This window comes from Emys orbicularis, chromosome 8 (assembly GCF_028017835.1).
Source record: "Emys orbicularis isolate rEmyOrb1 chromosome 8, rEmyOrb1.hap1, whole genome shotgun sequence".
In the NCBI taxonomy this organism is placed as follows: domain Eukaryota; kingdom Metazoa; phylum Chordata; order Testudines; family Emydidae; genus Emys; species Emys orbicularis.
In genome coordinates, this window is record NC_088690.1 from 6,529,664 (window position 1) to 6,552,209 (window position 22,546).

Here is a 22,546-nt window from a genome sequence, read left to right on the forward strand (position 1 = left end):
TTCTTTCAATGTCATTTCCTAGTTTGTTCTTTTAAAAAAAAAAAAAAAAAAAAAAAAAACACACACAGAAGAGTTCTGTTATTACTACAGTTCTTCCACTTTCCTCTTGCATCATCCACCAGGTTTGAACCCTGAACCTTCAACTTGACACTTGAACTACACTAGCTTGCAGAAGGAGGAGGCTATCATCCTGGGGGCCAGGCTGAGGAAGAGAATGGGCCATTGGTACCTCAAGCTAAGTCCATGGTGGGGGAAGGGGATATAATCAGGAGGTGGGGGAGGAAAGGAGCCTGGCTTGGCTCCACCTCCTGTTGCTACAGCTGCTCTGGAAGCAGCCTGGCTCTTTAGAATTTTCTTGTTCAGCTACCATTTTGGCAGGCTGACATTTTCCAGAGGAATGCAAGGGATAGAAGGGAAATGGCAACTTAATTCATCCTGAATGGAATTCCATGGGACAACCAAAAGAAAAGCACACTTCCAACCCCAGTGCTTTGACCCTGCTGAATTTCAACAGCATGTTGCAAACAATGGAGGTATTCGTGCTTCTCAAAAAAAGGTCACACAAGTCTGTTATAAGCTATTAAGTTGCAAATTTGGTTATGGGGGAAGAAAACACATTAGAATGCACCGTGCTTTCACCATATATTTATATTCATTCCAAACTAGTTCATGGCTCATTAAACTGTGCAGTTTACTTTCTGGATGGGTAGAGACAGCTATCTCCTAGTAATACAAAACAGTTTACTGAAAACAGAGCAAATATTTACCTGTGTTACTTGATTGTAATTCCAAAATAATCTAATTAGAAAAATCAAATGAATTTGCTTTCAATTTACTTTAACAGAGACCAATCATCAGTAGAGCTGCCTACTTGGGTTCCAATTTGACAGGATCCCTTATTCCAACCAAAAAGATAGCTATAACCAAGTTATTTTCATTAGTGTTATTTTTAGAACATATTTACCAGAGTGTATTTATCAGTAAGAGGGCAGAGGGGAAAACCTCCCAAACAAACCTGAGCTTGAAGTAATTTCAGCTGCCTGTCTTGTTCTGTAAGAATCCTGTAAGCATCTGGAGATAATCCCATCATTCCATTATCTGATTCCATTTTGGGAGCAGGTGCATGTGTGCATGCTGAATGTGCTGCACAAGATTGGAGATGGCAAGGGCTTGGATGTGAAGAAAGTCTTGACCCAGGTGATAAGCTGCTACCAAGGGGAGAACAATTCCCCATTTTCCCATTGTACCCAGGAGTTACAGAACTACTTGGGGTATGTATTGGACTACAGCAAATATTTGGACAAGTGACATTTTGATGGAAAACTGAATATGCGCTCTCTTGAGGAACATCAGACTGGATTTCTGCATGATTGGTGCCCATTTTAACCAGTCCTTGCCAAGCATTTGTTGAACTGTATTGGATATGTCCATGAAGTGGACAACCACATACACTGGCTGGACAGCAAGATGGCACTTGAGGGACAGGCATCTGCAGTTCTGTTGGTCTTCTTGAGTTCTGGTGTGAAAAAGCAACGTTGTACTGGAGAGGCTGTGTGGCACCAGGAGGCTGCTTAGAATTAGATGTTGAGGGTCTCGTTGCTGGAGGTTCCCCTTTTCTTTGTGTGGCTCTATCAGGATTTGATACAAGTCTTTCAGATGGCATCCTGGGTTGATGCACAGATGTATCAGGAGAGGGCCCACTGCGAGGTGTTGAAGGGGAAGGGGATGATGAAGAGGAAGAAGATCCAGAACTCTTTCTTGTTTGAAGGCCAATTCTCCTACAATTAGGCTGTTGCTGTAGTGGCAGCTGCTTTCCTCTGCAAGGTTTTAAAGTTGGAGTTATCTGGTTTAATTGGCTCGGTAACCTTCTCAATGAAGAATGTCTAGCATGGGTGCTGAAGCTTTGTTTATTGTTATCAAAGCATTGATTTTGGTATAATGGTCCTGTTGAATAGGTCTTTTTATTAGGCTGAGGTACCAGCAGTGGTTGATTTTTATTATTCATGGTCTCCATAGGCTGAGACATTAGTTTTGGTTCCATGAAGCTGCCATCAAAGACAAGGGAGAGTTCAGGAACCGAAGGATGGATCTTAGTAACCTGGATAGGAGACAGTTATAAGAGTGAAGTCAAGCTAGCTTGGGAACCATCATGTCACCTTATCTGATCTACATTTCTAAAAGCACAACTTCTCTGCAACTCCTAGCCAAAATAAATATGGGACAGATAAAAATGTTGCTTCAGGTCAATAAGACTTCTTCCCCACCCGCTCAAGGCAATAGGGAGCCAAGAGTGGGAAGATAGGAATCCTGTAAAAGCCCTGTTCTGAGGCAAAATTCCTGCCACTAAGGAGGCCCGAATGTTGTGTCTACAGAGTCAGTGTGTTACTCTGGGGGATGGGTGTTTGGGAGAGAAACAGCCACAAGACTGCTCGAGTAGCATGGTCCTTCCCTTTCAGGATGGAGTGTGCCCTTCACAGTACTCCCAGCCCAGGCAGCTAAAAAATCCCTAGTGTGGGGATTTTAAGTTAGTGTACTTAAGTCTAGAATGACTACGTATTTACTGATTTCTGGGTATTTAAGTTTATAAAATGCACCCATTCAAAAGCTTTCGGAGCATGGAATAGAATTGAGGAAAAAACAGGTGTTCCCATTAGACAGGGGACCTTCATATCTTCCCACTCAGAAATGTACTGTTTAGTCAGTTTTTCTGCTGCCTCTCCCCTTGCCAAAAGGGAGACGATACTGCTGTTCCCTAACAACTCTAGGGCAAGTATGGTTCAGCTGGCTTTACCCTGCAGGTTCAAGTCTAACACCAGGGTTTCTATTCACAAGTGCTAATGCACTTTACAGCTTTTAATCAGAAGGAACTATATTACCAGCAATAAGAATTAGACTGAACTTGGAGTCAAGATTCTTGGGTCCTCCAATTCTGCTACCAAGTAGATAGCTTAGAAAAGTCATGTCTACCTCCCCCAAGGTGTGGTGAAACTTTATGTTTGTCAAAGCACTTTGAGATCAGATACCAACGCCAGAAGGTATCATTGCGATCACCTAGTCTAACATGTATAACAGGCCATAGAACTTCCCAAAAATAATTCCTAGAGCACATCTGTTTACCCTTTTAAAAAATGTGTACAACATTAACTTTCCTCCAGAACTTCCCCAGTGCTCCAAGACTTATTTAAATATCAACATTAATGATCCAGCGAGCTCCTCAATTTGCCTCCAACAGTTTTAAAAGAGCGGGTTATCTGGACTTACTGATTTAAAATATCTAAGGGTACGTCTTCACTTACATCCGGGTCCGGATGTAAGCAATCGGTTTTCTGAGTTCGATTTATCGCGTCTGGTTAAGACGCGATAAATCGATCCCGGATCGATCCCGGAAGTGCCCCGGATCGATCCCGGAAGTGCTCGCCTTCGACGCTGGTACTCCAGCTCGGCGAGCGGAGTACGCAGCATCGACGGGGGAGCCTTCCTGCCGCGTCTGGACCGCGGTAACTTCGGACTAAGGTACTTCGAATTCAGCTACGTTATTAACGTAGCTGAATTTGCGTACCTTAGTCCGAAGTGGGGGGGTTAGTGTAGACCTGGCCTAACTTTAGTTTCTTTAGCCTCCAGAGATCCTAGTGGAATGGAAAGTGTGTTACCACAATACGACGAGACTACATCATCCATTTTCCCCCCCAGACACAGAACAGAAACATTTATTGAACACTTCTGCCTTTTTTGCATTGTTATTGATAATTCTACCATTTCTATCTAGTAATGGACCAATACCATTGTTGGGATTCTTTTTGTTCCAGATATATTAAAAAAACAAAACCACTCCTTCTTACTATTCTTAACTCTGCTGGCCATAAATTTCTCGTCTCCCTTTGCTTCCCTTATTTTCTACAATTCCTAACTTCTGATTTATATTCAGAACTATCAACTTCTCCTTCCTTCCATCTTTTTTAGTTATCTTTTCTCCTCTAAACCAGGTAGTTTTTTAAAACAGCATGGTCTTCTTCCTCATTTGTGTGATTGTGGCTTTTTGGGCATCTTGTAAGATGTTCTTACATTATTCCCAATTATTCACATTTTTCTGATTAAGTTATTTTTCCCAGCTGATCTGGCTCATAATTGTTTTCAGCTTTGTGAAACTGTCCCTAGTAAAGTACCAAGTTTATATATCACCGGTCTGGACTTAATAGCATTTGTATTGTACAAACAGAATAAAGTCATGACCACTTAAACCCAAGTTACCATTAATTTTTAGTTCTCAGATCACTTCCTCTTTATCTGTTAGAAATATAATATATCATCAGTCAAATATAGAATTCCTCTGTGTTCCCTGCCACACTTTTTGAGTTAGGAAATAGTCATCTATAATGTTTAGAAATGCCCAGAATCCCTGGATGAGAGGCAGTATAGAAAAACTGAAGTTACCTGTTGACTCACTGGATGAGGACTTGGAATTGGTCTCGGAGATAAATCTTCATCTTCCACACCCGAGTCATGATCACTTACTGACAATTTGCTGGGGGAAGAGCCTTGAGGAGGACTAAAAAATAAGAGATCTTTGTGTAACTTCTATTTTAACATGATAGGATTGACAGAGTGCATGAATCCTAACAACATTATCTATTTCTCACTTGTGGTCCATACCAGGAGATCTACAGAGCAGTACTGTTACCAGTTTGGAAGAACCACTGATAAACATCTCTCCTCTGACTGGCTAGGAAGCGTCAGATGGCAAAGAGAGATCTAAGGATCACAAAAAATGTGGAAAAAATAAATATCCCTTTCTGGATTATCATCCAGTTTTTAGTCAAAGAATCTTTGACAGATACAAGTATTTCAGATGACATTTTAAGCCAAGGCACTGATTTATCAGGCCTACTGTAAGACACCGATAGGGAAGGAAGAGTTGAGGAAAAAATATATAAATATGGCTTTAAGCAGAATAAAGGCCATCTTATTGTTAGCTACAAGCTTTGATGGCAAGGTAGATTTATAAAATCCAAGATTCCGGCTATGCACATCTCACAGCTTTGACAAATAAGAAGGAAAAAGGCATTTTACGAATACAAGCAGTTTTCTGTTACAGATTTCCTCCTTGGACAACTGGAACTCACCAACAATAAGTGTCATACAGCACACTAGAAGAGATCCATATTTTAGGAAACATCCACTTAAGTGTGTAAAAGCCTTTAATGCCAATAATATATCTAGTATAGGTACATGCAGGAGTTTCTCTAGAAACATATGGTCAACTTGTAGACCTTATTACATGAAAAGCCATTAAGTTAGTTAAGGTGCAAGTGATCATTAATTAATAGACTTTATGGACAGATAAGACCATTTTATGACAATCTAGCCTGACCTGCATAACACAGGTTAAAGAACTTCACCCAATAACAGATGTTGGGGAAAAAGACTGTGTGTAAATATGACACTTGAGAGAGAGAGAGAGAGAGAGAGAGAGAGAGAGAGAGATTCTTCACCTTCTAATGGAAAGATTCATGGAAACTTTGCTGAAGAACTCAGTTTCTGCATTTTGTTTTTCTGCATTCAGCTCAAATTGAATAGGGTGCTTGTCTGAAGGTTCAACATTCTGAAATTAAATAATGGGTTGCATTAATGAAATCTGAAGCAAGTCAGTGGCATCCAACCTGCTGCCCCAATGTGCTATATAATGGCTATCAAAAACAGAAGAACGTTTGTATTGGTTACCAATTAAAAGATACGTTCCCTGTAAAATGCCCTGCAAATCTGCCACTCAAGTGTATGAATCAGGCTCATCACTACAGGGAGTCAGTAACGATGCCTCCCACCTGTCTCCCATTGCTTCCCCTGCAGCTCTAGAAGCAGATCTGGTGTGAACCATGAATAGTGAGCAGCTGCTGTCCCTTCCTTGTTGTAGCTGCTCAGCAATTCCCCTCCTGGCAGCCTTCAGCATTGCAGGGGACAGTAACTCAGACTGTTCCCCTACCTACTTCCCTGCCAGGATGTAGGAGCCCTACTTTGAGCAGGCCAGGAGCTTGACTGGCTCTGCCTGAGCCCAGGGAAGAGTTAAGGTATTGACTGTGGCCCCTTAACCTTTCTGGACCTCAGGCTGAAAAGGCTGGATACTACTGATGCAATTTAAATTTCTTTGAAAATAGTACAATGAAGATATACTTATATTGTTGTATGCAGTGTTGGTCGCAGGATATTAGAGAGAGACAAGGTGGATGAGGCAGTAGCTTATTGGATCAGCTTCTGGACCAACCTCAAAAGCTTGTCTCTCTCACTAATAGAAGTTGTCCAACAGAGGATATTACTGCACCCACCTTCTCTCATGTACTTATATGGCAGTTGCACTCTTAAAAACAGCAAGAAAGCCACAAGCCAGTCACTATTCCTGACATTTTCCCCTTTTTGCTCAGTTCCTAGAAAATGGAAAGGGGTGGGACAACACAATTTGCTACTCCTTCCAGAACTATCATGCAGCAGCCAGGATTGTTCTTCCACCTACACAGTGTACATGGGACACACAAACTAGTGGCATAACATTGCTCATATTCCTTCTAAATCGGTTACGTCCCAGAGTTTTGTTGACCATACATAAGGAGGGGACGTGCCATGACAAGTTTAACTTCTTGGTGTTTGTCCATATGCAGAATGCTTTTTAGCACTTGCTATGATTAGATAATTACAAACAATTGCTGACTTTGGAAGACATCTTGGGTTTTAAGTCTCTCATAATTTAGGAAATCAGAATAATTACTATAATAAACCTAGATTTAGAGCTACACTAACACTATATTTGTGCAAGTCACATTAGTAATGTCTAACTTTATGCTACAATGTAGCTTTTAATTATCAAAATACTACAACATAACCTTGAGGATGTATTAGTCAACCAAGCCACTTACTTTGAAGAGATGTAATGTTTCTTTACTTGTTAGTAGCTGAAACCCTAGTTCAGTTTGCCCACTGCAAGGAAGGCACTCATAAAACTCTGGTTCCTTGTGGGTCAGCGAATAGAGAACAATAAGGAAACTTCCAGACTTTGAAAGAACCCTACATAAAAGAAAAATCATTCATTTACAATTTTTTTATGTATTTTAGAAACAGGAAAAATCCACTTGGCCAACTAAACTTCCTGTATGGTTCACTGAAAAAATGAGGAACATCCCACTAATCAAGATGATATATGTCAATACTCATTTTTAGCTGAGTTCTGTATGGAACTGCATACAAAAACAGTTAGACCTTTCATTGATGCTGTATATGGAGAGAACAGTAAGTTGTGTTTTTTTTTTTTTTTTTTTAAAAGCCCCCACAGTCTCCTATTTTAGATGACTTAGCATCCAAAAATGGAGGAACTCATTCACAGAGCAGATGTCAAGACATTGAGGTACAATGTTGTAGCATCTTAACTGATCGCTAGGTTGCTTCTAAAAGTTCAAGCAGTGAACCTCCATTTAAAATAAAGTATTTCAATTGTTTCTACATACTCAGTAGAGCTCTTCTATTGAACATACTGAAATGAATGTTTGGGGAGGATGATAACTTAATCCTATAATATACTAACATTTTCTACAGCTGAAGAGCACTGGATGTGTAAGTCCAAAATTCAGCATTTGAAACAAATAAACCCAAGATCAAGAATAAATGAAAAAGTAATGTAGATTGAGGATAACGGTACAGTTTATTCATAAGTTTATTTTCACGATATTTGAAAACAATTTCATTTGCAGGTTGGCTATTTCTTTATGTTTGTGAGAAGTGAGCAAAGACAATCAAGAAGGAAAGTCAAAAATTTTTGATGTGGCTAATTTCAAAATTCCATTAAGTGATATAGCACCCTTAAACCAGTACATCCTGATTTTAAAAAAAAAAAAATTAAGTTATTTTTCTCCCACATTGAATGTCTAAAGGTCTTTTTGGTTAGACAGTTTACTCCCTTGCTAACTTGACTAAACAGAGAAAGAGTGCACTATATGAAGTGCAGTCAAATACAGAGAGTAAGCAAAATGGATAGCAAAATCCTCCTCTAAATTTTCAGTTTAAGTAATTATAGATATTACTGTTACAAGTAACACTTGTAATAAATCTGAACTGTCTGAAATTTTGTACCTATTTGTAAGTTGACTGTAAGTTTAATTTCAGGGCCAATAACAAATTCTAATTTTAATGAATGGTACAAACAGGTCACAGAACTACATTCTTGGCATTTAATCATGTAGTGCAGCTGCCTTAAGAGTCAGGAAAATAGAACTGTGAGGCGTAGTACTCCATTTTAAAAACTAACACCTATTCTCCCCCCTCCCAAAAGTAATTCGACAGATACTGACCCAACTTGCCAATTTTCTGAAATTAATATTCAGGAACATTAGTAATTTATTTTTATATTAATAGATTTTAAGGCCAAAAGGGACCATTACATCATCTTCTAGTCAGACTTCCTAACTAGCACAGACCATACAATTTCACCCAGTTACACTTATATAGAGACAACATTCCATCAAGGGGTGCACGTGATCAAACCAAAAGCAAGTTTTCCATAGCATCTGATGCTAAGTAGCTCAAACAAGACTTTTATCAAATAAAGTTTAAGTCATTTACCTTTCTTGAATTGAAGAACTGAACAAATAACGCAGGCAGCAGGCCCAGACCTGTGGATTGTAGATATGAGTGATGCCACTCAACCAACTAAAGGGACAAGGAAAAACCTGCCATTAGAAATGGATTTGTTATATCCTTCACTAAACACTCACCCAAGTACATGACAAAAATATACTAGTATCAGGAAAAGGCATTATACAAAACTAGCCAAATACTTACATTCCAACCAATGGCAAAGCATAAGCCTTGGGATCAGATTCCAGCACCAGAAGTAGTTTTCGGGTTTGGTCCATTGTAAGGTATCTGGAACATAATAGGCTAAGTGTTTGTTCTAGGACCGAGGGAGTCCAGAACCACATTTAAGGTGAGAAGAAAATCCTGTGCTAGAAGTGTGTTTTCAGAAGTGCTGTGTGAAGGCTTCGGGTGGCAAGAGTACTCATGTCTTGGGAAAGAATGGATATTCTCAAGCTTATTTCGTAGCTATCAACAACCCACCAAGCTGTTATTGAAGCCACTACAGTCAGCTTAATATATTGGTTGCTCTGATGAACCCAGAAAAGTAGTAAGATGTGTCAAATTTTAAGTTATAAAAGAAGGTTAGGGGGAAAAATAAAATAAAATAAAATAAAAATCTATATTTTGAATGGTCAAGGATCCAGGACAAAAATCCTGACAGCACTGAAGGCTCAAACTACTTTATTTTCAGATGTATTTCATAAATGAAGTTCCCAGTGCACCCTATTAACAATAGAACAATCAGACAAAAATGAAGATTCTCTAACGTTATCTTATTGTGAGTCCTTACAAATGCCTTTAAGATTGGTGAGCTTGGACTGAAATGGCCTGATTTTCACTTCTGGGTCTAGCACGGATATTGATATGATAATCAAAAAAACACCTGCAGACTGTTTTTAAAGCTAATAAAACTATAATTAATTTTTCTTTTTCCTCCTGTAGACTGATCTTCCCCCTATTAAAGTCAAAAGCAAGAGCTCTAGTTGAATAGAATGGTGCAGAATGTCCCCTGATTCCTGTGCCAGGAGGACTAGCTTCCTGTGCTCACTGCGTAAACTTTCTAATTCAAGATACTGAAAGCTAAATCAGAAATAATATTCTTTATACTTCCTGCTTCCTCAAAGACAGCTGAAGGCTAAGCCACTGCCACTAACGGGAGATAATTTCCCTGCACCACCTAACTGATCCTAGGACATTCAACTGAACAGCACTTCATGCCTGAAAGTTTTAACATTGAACTTACCCACATTTATAAGTCCCCTGAATCTGTGCAATATTCATATGACCGCTCAAGTTTCTTGCCAGAGCTGTAGGAATAATTGGGACAGATTTCACAGGAGTGTATTCTAAAGTATTTGTTATAGTAACAGCTGCCCAGTGAAAATCAAAGTTTAGATTGTCCATGTTCTCTGTTGAAGCAATGTGAACTCTTATGGTGAGCAGTCTGGAAAGATCCAAAGAGTCTCTACTGCACAAACTGTGTTGAAGTCCCTAGGAGAGGCAAAAAATGCTGAGATTAGTCTTTATACACCTCATTTATACATGATAATAGGATATTACAGTAATGCCTAGGTGCCTGTGTCATGAATCAGAGCCAACATTGTGCCAGGCATTGTTTAAACACAAAGAATCAGCCCCTTCTCCAAACAGCTCATGACTGTATTGAACACAGTTAATAGCAATATGAAATGCATCCATTATATATGTGAAAATGCGTAGTTAGCTATGTTAAATTGGAACACAAAAAATCCACAAGGGCAAACGGAGGGTCCAAGAATTAGTTTAATCAAAAACCTAGCAATAGGACAATTGCTTGCATCCAAGAAACCCTCATAACACAAATGGATGTGCAATCACAAGGAGATTATTCATTGGAACATAAATTGCTTTTTCAAGATATGAAGAGCCACCCCATAAGTACAGTCACAAGGCAAGGGTAGCAGGAAAAAATGGTTAGCTGCCCGAGATTCGCTGCTTCCTTGAACAGCAGCTATACTTGCTGAAGTATCCTCTTTGGGGAAAAAGAAATATCCCTTCTCTCCCAGAAGAGTTTGGCAAGGAAGAGGTTTACTTAAGCTAGGCTTAAAATATTTAAAGATGTACAGCTCCCATTTATACAATTTGTAGAAAAGGAAATTAGTTCAGCCGTTAAGGCTACCAGATTTACATTTGTTATCCTGTTTACACACATACTCTTGATAGTTTACCACATTACTTCACAAGTTATCTATGTAACTTATCTTTTTTTTTTATGTACCGTATCTAGTTACTGGTATACTGTTTCTACACACTAACACGTTAAATGTTTTTCATAGTCTAGATAATACACAAAGTATTGAGAGAGTTAAGGGCTGCACAAACAATACAAGGTGCAACATGCCCTACCAAAGCATTCCTGACATTTTTGTTTTAAATTAAGTGGGTCCTAAACCAATCATACAAACTTGTCTTGGAGTCTGATCTTATAAAGACCTAGCACGTGTTCAACATCAAGCACAGGAATAATTTAATTGATTATTTCTTTCTTTAAAGATGAACGGCAGAGAAACTTTTATTGCTTATGCCTTTTGATGCAAAAAAGAATGAGGTATTTTTCTGCTTTATTTTTTAACCGTGGAAAAAACCCAACATCATCAGGGCTTGCCTTACTCATTTTGCTTGAAGGACCAACTGAAGAACTAGAGAAGGATAAAAATATCTTAACAGACTGAAACCTAAGATTAGCTCTCAGACTTCAGTTGAAATCAGAGTTTGAAATACAATTCTCATAACAGCAAAACTAATCAGTGTAACTAGATATCCCGTCCTATTGTAACTGAAGGTTTGGAAAGCTGCAGCTTATCTTGCTGTCTCTTGTGATATAATTATTTCAGTTTCTCCAGCAACAAAGGGTATGCCTACATTGCAATGAAAAACCCACAGCTGGCCTGTGACAGCTGACTCAGGCTGCGGGGCTGTTACCTTACAGTGTAGTCTTGAGGGCTCGGGCTGTAGCCCAGGCTCTAGGACCCCGGCAAGGTAGGAGGATACCGGAACTCAGAAGTCTACACTGCAATGAAACAGCCCTGCAGTCTGAGTTGGCTGGCAAGGGCCAACCACAGGTGTCTAGCTGCTGTTTAGACACACCCAAAGAGGGTTATAATATAATATAATACAATACATAGAGATATACCTCTCATATAGAACTGGAAGGGACCCCGAAAGGTCATCGGGTCCAGCCCCCTGCCTTCACTAGCAGGACCAAGTACTGATTTTGCCCCAGATCCCTAAGTGGCCCCCTCAAGGACTGAACTCACAACCCTGGGTTTAGCAGGCCAATGCTCAAACCACTGAGCTATCCCTCTCCCCCAAAGGGTTCTTTACTTCCCTTTGGCTTTTGCGGGTCGGGGCTAAAGAACTGATGTTCCTTATATATAAAAAGGAAAAATCCACCCAAAATCATGCATTACTTTCTTTATACACTGTAAATCAACCAATAAAGAGGGTGTAGGGTTTGGTTTTTTGGCCCTTTTTTTTTTTTTGGCACTTTGCGGATCTTTTGATTTTAAGAGAATTTAGTGTTGAATATTGCCTTGCAAACGGAAATAGTTATTCACAAAAATGATTTGGCACCATCAATAGAGCAAGCTCTTCCCATATTATCCCACCATTCTGGGAGAGAGTTTCAGCTAGGAACAAAAAGGAGTTTTGTCTTCATGTTCATCTTGTCTTAGGAATTTCTACTGAGACTGCCAATAAAAGGAGCTTATTGGTGACAATCATGATGTGGACTGAGAACAGCTCTCTTCACATTGGCCATTAAATGGTAACCTTCTGGTCTTTGCTCTTCTAGTTTGGATTTAGATGAATGGCAGGGAGGTGAAAGATACTGAAAGCCATCTAGTCTCCTCTCTGTGTCACTGTTTTAAGAGATCAGAAAGTTGCTAGGAGTGGCTTACCTTAAAAGCTAAGTTGAAGTCTTCAGAATTGTGCACTATAATATCTCCGGAGGAAGATCCCCAAGCGTTAATTGTACATGGAATCAAAAAGTCTCCTGGAAGAGGTGCTGAGGGGACTTTCCCTGAACCATCAGTTACTTCTCGACCAGGATCAAATCTGTCTATTGTCAGTGATACACTTTCATCGTCTGGGGGGAAAAGGTAAAAAAGAGTGGATGTGGAGAAGTATACTGCTTCTTGCATACCAAAACCGTCAAGTTCAGTTCACTGAGACTTGCTCAATCACCAGAAATGCAGAAAGAAGCAAGCCAGTTACAAATGATTTAATAAAACATTCATGTAGGTTAAAAAACAAAAAAAGTTACCTTCATCCACTGCAAGAGTCCCAAGCAAAAAACAGGAAAAGAACTTTCTTTCACTCTGCTTAGCATGGCGATAGGCAAGACGAAGAGCCTTCTCCATCATCAATAGTTTGGGATTTCTGGGGGGGGGGGGGGGGGGACGGGACGCGGGGGGGGGAGAGAAGGAGAGACAATGAATGTGTTTAATATCGACATTAACAAGGATTTCTATGTATATTATATAAACAAGAATATTTTAGGTATAGTTAGGAAGTTTTAATATATAAAATTTTTGTCCTGAATAAACTACTTCAAAGAATAAACCAATATTTTACTACAATGAAACAATCCTATGCCCTAAACAGGAAGAGATTTGGATATTAGAGTAACAAGAAGATAGTAGAATCTAGGTGCAATAAGCTTGAAGCTGCATGTCTAGTTTTGATCGTGAGCTGTCTGTGAAGAACATAAGGTCGAGAGATGACTGTAGACTGAAGCGGTCTGTGAGAATGCTATAATGCGTGGCCCAAATCCTACCTGGTCATGGTTAGGAAAGAGTTACATTTTAAGTCTTTAACATACATTTTTAACCAATGAATGTCTATTTTAGAACTACCTTGTAAAGGGTTCAGGAATACTGTGAGAAAAATCCATAAACGGTGGAGGTGTAACAAAAGTATAGCCTGCTCAACTGAAAAGGAACATGTCTATGAACTACTGCAATGCCCCCTGTACACTATGCCTCACTTTGTTCAATGCTTAATTTCACAGAAGATTCTGTACAAATCTGATTAATCCTCCATTAAAAGAACATTTTTCTGTCATTGACAGGCAGTTATCTAGATGTATCTTTTTGGTGAAGCTCCCATAGCATCTCTAGGCTGCCCAGAAGGCAGACATGTCTTCAACTAGTACTCACCCTGGCTGGTAAAAGAGTATTCTCTCTGCTATTGCACTGCTGCGTTGCAGGATTTTTCCTCTCCTAATGTTAATGGATTTTGTTTGAATAACCAAACTTTTGACACCCTCTTTATCATCTGACCCTCTTAAATCATGAGGGTCACAGCTTTTATTCTCAAGGGCATGCCAGTGCAAACAGGTTTTCCCCTCTCCCCTTCCCAGGTCTGACACACACTGCCCTAGGAACTGAGGAGGGCCAGGATTTGCCTTCTGACTTATTTTAAAGAGTATTTGTCAAAACTTTTGACATGTTAACAGGACTGTAAACATTTTACTTAATTAGGATTTCCAGGTTGAGTTTTAACTTAGTTCAGCATTTTGGCGTTTGCTTTTATCAGGATCACTCTTTCCTGCAGACATGTAGCGGCAGAGAACAACTGGCCCATAGAAACAAGAGGTTTGCCATCATCATTGTACTTTATAGTTTCCTTCCACCTTCTCCCTTGAGGGGCAGATATTTTTCACAGGGGCTTCTCAATCCTGTTGATTGTGCTGATCCACAAGGAAGGGACTCCCCAATCCTTCAGAAAGAAGAAACCCTCTAGCTAGATATTTATACTGCGTTCACTGTGATTTCCTCCCCATTGTTTTTCTGCCTCCCTGGAAGGACAGTTCCTACTAAAAACATGGAAGCAATACAGTGTTAAGCAAACCCCTTTTCTCTCCCCAGAAGCGCAGGCAGAGAAGACAAGTATTTACTGCTTCTGACAAAACTAACGAACATGGATATTTGCCATTGGAGAAAGCCCTTCCTCGCAGTCCCACCCTGAGATGCTTCCAGCACAGAGTTGCTTTTACAGGGTGGGGTTGGGGAAATCAAAATCCCATCTGTGGAAGTGTAAGGGATGAACAGATCCCTACAAAGGTTAATCTTCCTCAGCACAATACAACTCAATAAAGCTTTACCGTCCACACGTGATGAACTGATACTGGAATAGTCTAACAGGGTTGAAAGAGGAATACACCATACCCAGGATGTAACTTGTAGAATAGTGTTCTGCACATACTCAGAAGATCCCCTTCCAATTTAATCATTTGTAGCTTGAAGAGGAACAAGTCTTACTTATACCTGTAATAACTGATGTGTGCGCCAATAACATCTCCCACAGGTGTTGGATCCCAAAGTGCACATTTTGATAGAGGAAAACTGAATGGTACCATCCTGCTTGAAGCAATTCTGTAAAAGAAAAAATAATCAGAAATATAGTAAGCCTAATCTTTTAAGCTGCACTTTATTTGGTTTGGGTTGGGGGTAAGAAGATGAAAGAAGAAAAAAACCAACAACATAAGAACATAAGAATGGCCATACTGGGTCAGACCAAAGGTCCATCCAGCCCAGTATCCTGTCTACCGACAGTGACCAATGCCAGGTTCATTTCCTCTGGGACACCTAACAGGTAATGATCAAGTGATCTCTTCCAATGAAACAGACAAAGAAGATAATGAGATTTCATTTATTTTGCCATTTTAAAGGGCTAATTGCTACAGTTCCTTCATATGGTTTTAGGTGTGAATGCCAAGGCACTAATTATTTTTAGCTAAAGCTTGGGAAATGAAGCTGTTCTAGATAAAACATTAGAAAGAATAAGACATACCAGGAAATAAGTGATTTTCAGCTCACTTTAAATTCAGATTAAGAAAAAAGAAAACTTGCCAAAAGGTCATCTTTCCAGTTTCCTTGATAGTTTTACATAGGATTTGCTCCATTAAAAAGCAGCATGTTTTGAAGAATATTTAAAGAAACATCGTTATATCTGAAGTCAAACAGCATATTACACAGAAAGAGTGTTGTGACCACAGAACTCCAAGTTCACAGCCACAAATAGGACTCAAAAGATGTTCAGAAGCTGTAGCCATTCAAATTTCTTGACAAAGTCTTACAAATTTTATTTTAAGATTTCTCCAAGTTGACAGAAATAATCTTTTAGTAATCCATATAATACAGTTCATAACCCACTCCTAACATTTGACTAAAGACCAACTTAGGACTTCTTCATTAAAATATTTTACATTAATCAAAACAATACACGTAAATCCCCCCTCACACTCTTTTAGCTGCCATAAAAAAAAGATTTCTCTATTCTGATGCCCTACCTCAATCTACTCACTTGTCTCACATGGTGGTTATGATGGAGGATTGGTTATTAAAAGAATGCTGTCAATTTAAGTCCACATATTAGATTCTTTTTTTAAAAAAAAAAAAAAAGGTTCAAAGCCCAACAAGCTCACAGAATTTTTTTTTTTTTTTTTTTTAATTTAACAAACAAAAAAACCCCACAAAACCAAAAAACTTGTTGAATTAAGGACCAATACTTCCCTGTATTGTTTACAACTCAAACACTGCACTTCAGAAAGTGAGTTAGACACATAAGCACCTGGTTTATATTTGCTCAGTTTATTTCTGATCACAAATATTTGCACTGTAAAAAATAAAAGAAATAGTATTTTTCGAGTATTGTAGTGCAATCTCTTTATCATGAAAGTTGAACTTACAAATGTAGAATTCTGTATAAAAAGTAACTGCATCTAAAAATAAAACAATGTAAAACTTTAGAACCTACAAATCCACTCAGTCCTATTTCTTGTTCAGCAAATCAAGCCAATCAAGTTTGGTTACATTTGCAGGAGATGATACTGCCCGCATTGGTCTGCTAAACCCAGGGTTGCAAGTTCAATCCTTAAGGGGGCCATTTAGGGATCTGGGGCAAAAAAATCTGGGGATTGGTCCTGCTTTGAGCAGGGGGTTGGACTAGATGACCTCCTGAGGTCCCTTCCAACCCTGATATTCTATGATTCTACGTCACCTGAAAGTGAGAACATGGCACTTTTGTAGATGGTGTCGCAAGATATTTACATGCCAGATGCTTTAAATATTAATATGTTCCTTCATGCTTCAATCGCCATTCCAGAGGACATGCATCCATGCTGATGACACGTTCTGCTCAATAACAATCCAAAGCAGTGCAGACCGATGCATGTTCACTTTCATCCTCTGAATCAGATGCCACCAGGAGAAGGTTGATTTTCTTTTTTGGTGGTTTGGGTTCTGTAGTTTCCGCATTGGAGTTTTGTTCTTTTAAGACTTCTGAAAGCATGCTCCACACCTCATCCCTCTCAAATTTTGGAAGTACTTCAGATTCTAAAACCTTGGGTCGAGTGCTGTAGCTATCTTTAGAAATTTCACATTGGTACCTTCTTTGCGTTTTTTGTGAAATCTGCAGCGAAAGTATTCTTAAAATGAACATGTGCTGAGACATCATCAGAGACTACTATAACATGAAATATATATCAGAATGCGGGTAAAACAGAATCAGAGACATACCCAATTCTCCCCCAAGGAGTTCAGTCACAAATTTAATTAACGCATTATTGTATTAACGAGTGTCATCAGCATGGAAGCATGTCCTCTGGAATGGTGGCCGAAGCATGAAGGGGCATACGAATGTTTAGCATATCTGGCATGTAAATACCTTGCAATGCCAGATACAAAAATCCCATGCGAACGCTTGGTCTCACTTTCTGGTGACATTGTAAATAAGAAGTGGTCAGCATTATCTCCCATAATGTAGACAAACTTGTTTGTCTTAGCGATTGGCTGAACAAGAAGTAGGACTGAGTGGAGTTGTAGGCTCTAAAGTTTTGCATTGTTACATAACAGCACTCAAACGAAACAAACAAACCAAAACAATAAAAATCAAAATCGACATTCGTAAGTTGCTTTTTCACGATAGAGATTGCACTACAGTACTTGTATGAGGTGAACTGAAAAATACTATTTCTTTTATCATTTTTACAGTGCAAATATTTGTAATAAAAAATATAAAAAGTGAGCAGTGTACACTTTGTATTCTGTGTTGTAATAGAAAATATATTTTAAAATGTAGAGAAACATCCAAAAATATTTAATCAATTGGGATTTTATTGTTTAACAGAGCAATTAAAACTGATCAATCGTGATTTTTTAAAGTTAATCATGTGAGCTAACTGCGATTAATCTACAACCAATTTTTATCCACCCCGACTTGAGCTTAAAGTAAAGCCCACACATAGATCTTTGCAGAAGTGGGGCTCAACTGTGGAATTTAGGTAGTGTTTTTGATTTAGGGTTTTGTGGGTTTTTGGCAACTACTGAGCCAGACAGAAGTTGGAGCATGCCACAATTAATTTTTTTTTTTTTAAGTGTAAAATGTACTTCGCACTGTACAAGACATAAAATTTAGACATTCCCTATGCCAAAGAGTTATATGAAGGTAGGATGCACTGGGAAGCCCAGAAGAATGAATAACTGATTTTTAATTATTGTACATATTTTTTGTTAGCTTATAGGAACTGCAGAGATTAATTTCTTCCATAACCGTCTGGAATAACATGATTGTGGATTGCTCAACCAATATAGGGAGAACATTCCATACTTAGCAAGAGGTGGAAAAAGAGACAGAAATAGGACAGTCGCCACCCTGGTGAAAGGCAATAGCTTGAGACCTCTGGAGATTGAAGTCCTATGTTCACCAAAGTAGCAGCACACCACTGCAAAACTTGCTCACCAATGTTTCCCATTGTTTATTTAGAGGTGCTACTTCTAAGGGAGGCCATCCACTCACGGCAACTTTAAAATCTTAATGTTTTTTCTTAAGTAGCCCTCTGTAGTACTGAATTATGTTTGTCCAAGTAGTGTCATTTGTCATCTCATCTCCATGTCTTCTCTCCCCTTCTGCCCATTACCTGTCACGATGCATGGAAAGTTCTCCCCATCTTGGTTTGTCAAGCTCCCAGCCTCTCCACATTCAAGTCTCACTACTTCTATAGCAATCATAAATAAGCAAAAATTTATAACTATAATAAAAAAAATCAGTTTCAACCTTTATTGAATATTTGCCTCGCTGCTTAGATGGTTACTAGGATTTCAGTCGTGATGGTTTCTGTAACATGCACACCTGTGTACTAGGAAATGGACTCCATACACAGCTTTCAATGGGTATTTAATAATGGTGGAGCCCAATTCTCCAACTAAGTATTCGTTTAAAAAAAATAAGTTAAAGTTAGGGGACCAGGCAGTTAAAAAAAAAAAAAAAGAAAAGAAAAAAGGATGTACACTGCCTGAACCATCCTGCACACACACACTCTCTCTCTCTCACACACACACCCTTCATACACTGTTACTAATAGGTCCTGGTCTTTAAGGGCAAAGATAATGAGTCACCAAACTCAATCATTTTCAACATAAAAACTCTCACTAGTTACAATATTTAGGGCCTGATCGTGAAAGCTGACCTGTAAGGATGAGGCTCTGTGGAGGCACAGAGATCCACCTGCATGGACCAGACTGCAGAACAGGGCCTTAAATAGTAACATCTTCAGAAGAGAGACTGCCATTTAAAGTCTATATGTGCAGCACTCTGTACAAGGGGCCCCCGATCATTAGGGTCACCGGGTATTACTGTAATACAAATAATGCATGATGGCATATTGTTCATTGCAGAGATAATAAAGTTGTGTTATTTGTAGTCCAAAGAATCAAGAGATTTGTGCTTTCTTTGAACGCCTCGTAAGGAAAAATATTAAAATCAAAAGCTTTCCATAAAGTAATTTCTCTACAGAGGAGCAGGTACCTAGGATCTGTTTGGTGATCTGAAACAGCATAAATAGCCTCCATGACTGCAGCCTTCAATCACCTGCAAGGAAAACAGAAGAGAGAACATTACAGAATGGGGCCCTGGCCCATGACTAGGGCTCCTAGGCACTACAGGAACACAAATAATAAACAAAATACAGAAGAAAACAACCAGAACCCAAACCACAGCTTCTAAAGTAACGGATTTACACCAGAGCGGACAACCGGCCAAAGGCTGTCGCAAGGTAAGTGACAAGGTGACCAGGGCTGACCTATGGATCCACCACAGCCTGCGCGTGACCCTCCCGCCGCCCCAGTAAAACCAGCCCTACTTGGACCCCCACGCGCGGGCCCCCACGCAGGACCAGGAGGGGCGAGGTCCCCGGACCGGGAGCTAGCGATGGGTGGGGGGTTGGCATCCCCTCACCCGAGCCCAACGGGAGGCCAGCGGACGCGCAGGCCGAGACCCCAGCGCCTGGCGGAAGGAGCCCTCACGGTCCCCAACCACCAGCCCAGCCCACTCTAGGCGGGGCGCCCCAGCCTCACCCCCGAACGGGGCCCTCTCCCCGCTGCCGCCGCAAGCAGGGGCAATGCCGCGGGTCAAGGTGGGGAACTTGGTAACTGACTCACCTGGGCAGGCCCCTTCCAGGCCCTTCTGCCTGTGGCGGCTCCAACGGCGGCACCGCCAGCCTCCCGCCCCTACGACGCCCTCCAAACAATGAGCGCCCCGCCCCGCCAGGCCCTCTTGCCCAATCAGGAGGCGCAGCCTGCATACCGCCCACTTCTTTTTGCGGCCGCTCAATCAGCACGCCGTTTCGACTCGCCCGCTCAACCAATCAGGTGACACCCCGGGCAACCAACCGCCCGGCGCGCGCAAGCGAAGGGGGATTTAAAAACACTACTGCTTTAAACGGTCACCCAGCGAGCAAACGCTACTGCGCAGGCGCACTGGTTGGGGACGGGGAGGGAGGCGTGGTTTGGATGCCACAGCAACAGTCGAGTTGTCTGAGGTTAGTTTTAAAGAGACACACCCCTAATTATTTTATAAGAAATCCAAACATTCCCATAGCGTTTACATGGGACCCCTCTCATCGTAGGAAGTCTAGAATGTGGGGATATTGAGTAGGCGTGCGGGGCAGGATTGGGGCAGAATGGATTTGGGGGGGAGATACCACTCTGGAACCCCATACTGGATAAATTTCAGAGTAGCAGCCGTGTTAGTCTGTATCCGCAAAAATAACAGGAGTACTTGTGGCACCTTAGAGACTAACAAATTTATTAGAGCATAAGCTTTCGTGGGCTACAACCCACTTCTTCGGATGCATATCTACTGGATAAAGAGGTTGGTTGGTTTGCTCGCTGACAGGGAAAGGCACACTGGAGATTGGAGTTTCATTTGCACAATGGTCCCCAGCGCGTTTTTCGTCTGGGGTTTTGTTAAACCCATATTCTGGCCTGGGTGGATCTTTTCAGCCTTCTAGCAACTGGAAACATAATTTCTTGCTGCAACAAACAAGTGAGCTAACTCATATTGTTGTGAGTTTCGAAACGCTTTGATTATTGACAGGTCCTCTGTTAAACCAAATAAGTGGGTAGGTTTTCCTTAGCAGTCCTCCCCTCCATATAATCGTCCTGGATGGCCTCTACTTTGTTCTGAATTTTCTTTTGAGATTAAAGGGTTGTGTTTTTTTAATTTTCTCTTCTTTACCAAACTGATAATCTCTCATTCTACTCCAGAACAAGTGCCAGAAAACAATACTGTAATTGTATTGTTCTCCTTCTACTGTTCTCTTTGGCCTTTTAAGAGAAAGGGAGAGAGAGAGTGAAGACCTTGTTTTTCATAGCACAAGAGGAAGGAAGGAGAAAGGCAAATAGAGAGAAAGAGACTAAACTACTTGATATTACCAATTTGCACTGAAAGCCACAGGCAACTCTGATATGATGCCCCAAATCATGCACCATGTTCTGTGTGGAACTCATCAGAGGCATGCACCCACCTGAAATAAACTGCAAATCTGGGATCTCAGATTGCACTAATTTGCCTCTAAAGGGGAAAGTATGAGATATATAGTGTGTGCAGCATTTTGCCATGCTACTGTATTAAATTAAATAGTCAAATGAAAAGGAGCTAACTATTAATAACCTCTCTAGAATACCAAAACCTAACAAGTTGAATCTACCATTACACTTCCAGCACTAATTTACACAATTCTATAAAGTTGGATTATTTACACAGTTTGAATTATTTCTCCCTCCCCCACCCCCGAAAAGAAAGTTAGGTATAGTATGCAAATCATATCTAAAGTGTAAAAGTAAAATAACATAGTTCTTCCACCGTCCATAATAATACCCACACACTGACATTTTGCACACTACAAAGAGATGTCTGCCACCAATGCTAAAACCTAAAAAAGAGAAGCAGTTAAGAATTATTTTAAATATTTAATTTACAATACAAGTAGAACCTTATGGGATTAAATCTAAACAAATAAGTGATTTTTTCCCATTATTTATACTCTATTTTTTACATTTCTCTTAGTGGCAATGAAAACAAACTAGTCGGTTTCACTTTTGGTTGTAATCAGCTTTTAGTCAATTTCATGTTCTCACACACTAGCACAATGTTTGGATTACAAGCATTATAGGGAGATAGATATCGTATTTACACTGGACTTTTAAAAAAAGTTAGGGAAACATTTATATTGGCATTAAGGAGTTATTGAACAACAAAAACATAATAGCTCTTACCAAATCTAAGGTATAAGTCACAATTTAACACTAGATAATTGCTTTATTTTTATTACTAGTAACTTAGGGCCCAATACTGCCCACACTAATGCATGTTTAAGTTTGATGACATGAACAGTCCAATCAAAGTTTCCAGCTAAGATGATATTAACCACTCTTACACAAATGTAAGAGTGTCCACACAAGGGGACCAATTTAATTAAATAGATTTAGAAACAAATTTAGTTAAGCAAGTGGAATTTGTGTGTACAGACCAACCCTTGCACACAGGTTTTACTTTACACATGCATTGTGTGGAACAGACCAAAGCAGCAGATCAGGGCCTTATATAAGTT

General features: G+C 39.9%; 1 protein-coding gene across 1 annotated transcript in view; it reads right to left on the minus strand.

Moving 5' to 3' along the window:
- Positions 1–20,236, minus strand: part of STIL (STIL centriolar assembly protein) — a 30,867-nt gene extending 10,631 nt beyond the window's left edge. Inside the window, 12 exon segments of the mRNA XM_065409544.1 lie at positions 1,016–2,098; positions 4,432–4,546; positions 5,490–5,599; positions 6,903–7,050; positions 8,599–8,685; positions 8,818–8,901; positions 9,857–10,104; positions 12,552–12,739; positions 12,917–13,032; positions 14,922–15,029; positions 19,462–19,524; positions 20,094–20,236. Of these exon segments, the coding sequence (XP_065265616.1) occupies positions 1,016–2,098; positions 4,432–4,546; positions 5,490–5,599; positions 6,903–7,050; positions 8,599–8,685; positions 8,818–8,901; positions 9,857–10,104; positions 12,552–12,739; positions 12,917–13,032; positions 14,922–15,029; positions 19,462–19,524; positions 20,094–20,236 (2,493 nt within the window).
- Positions 20,237–22,546: the final 2,310 nt, after the last annotated feature.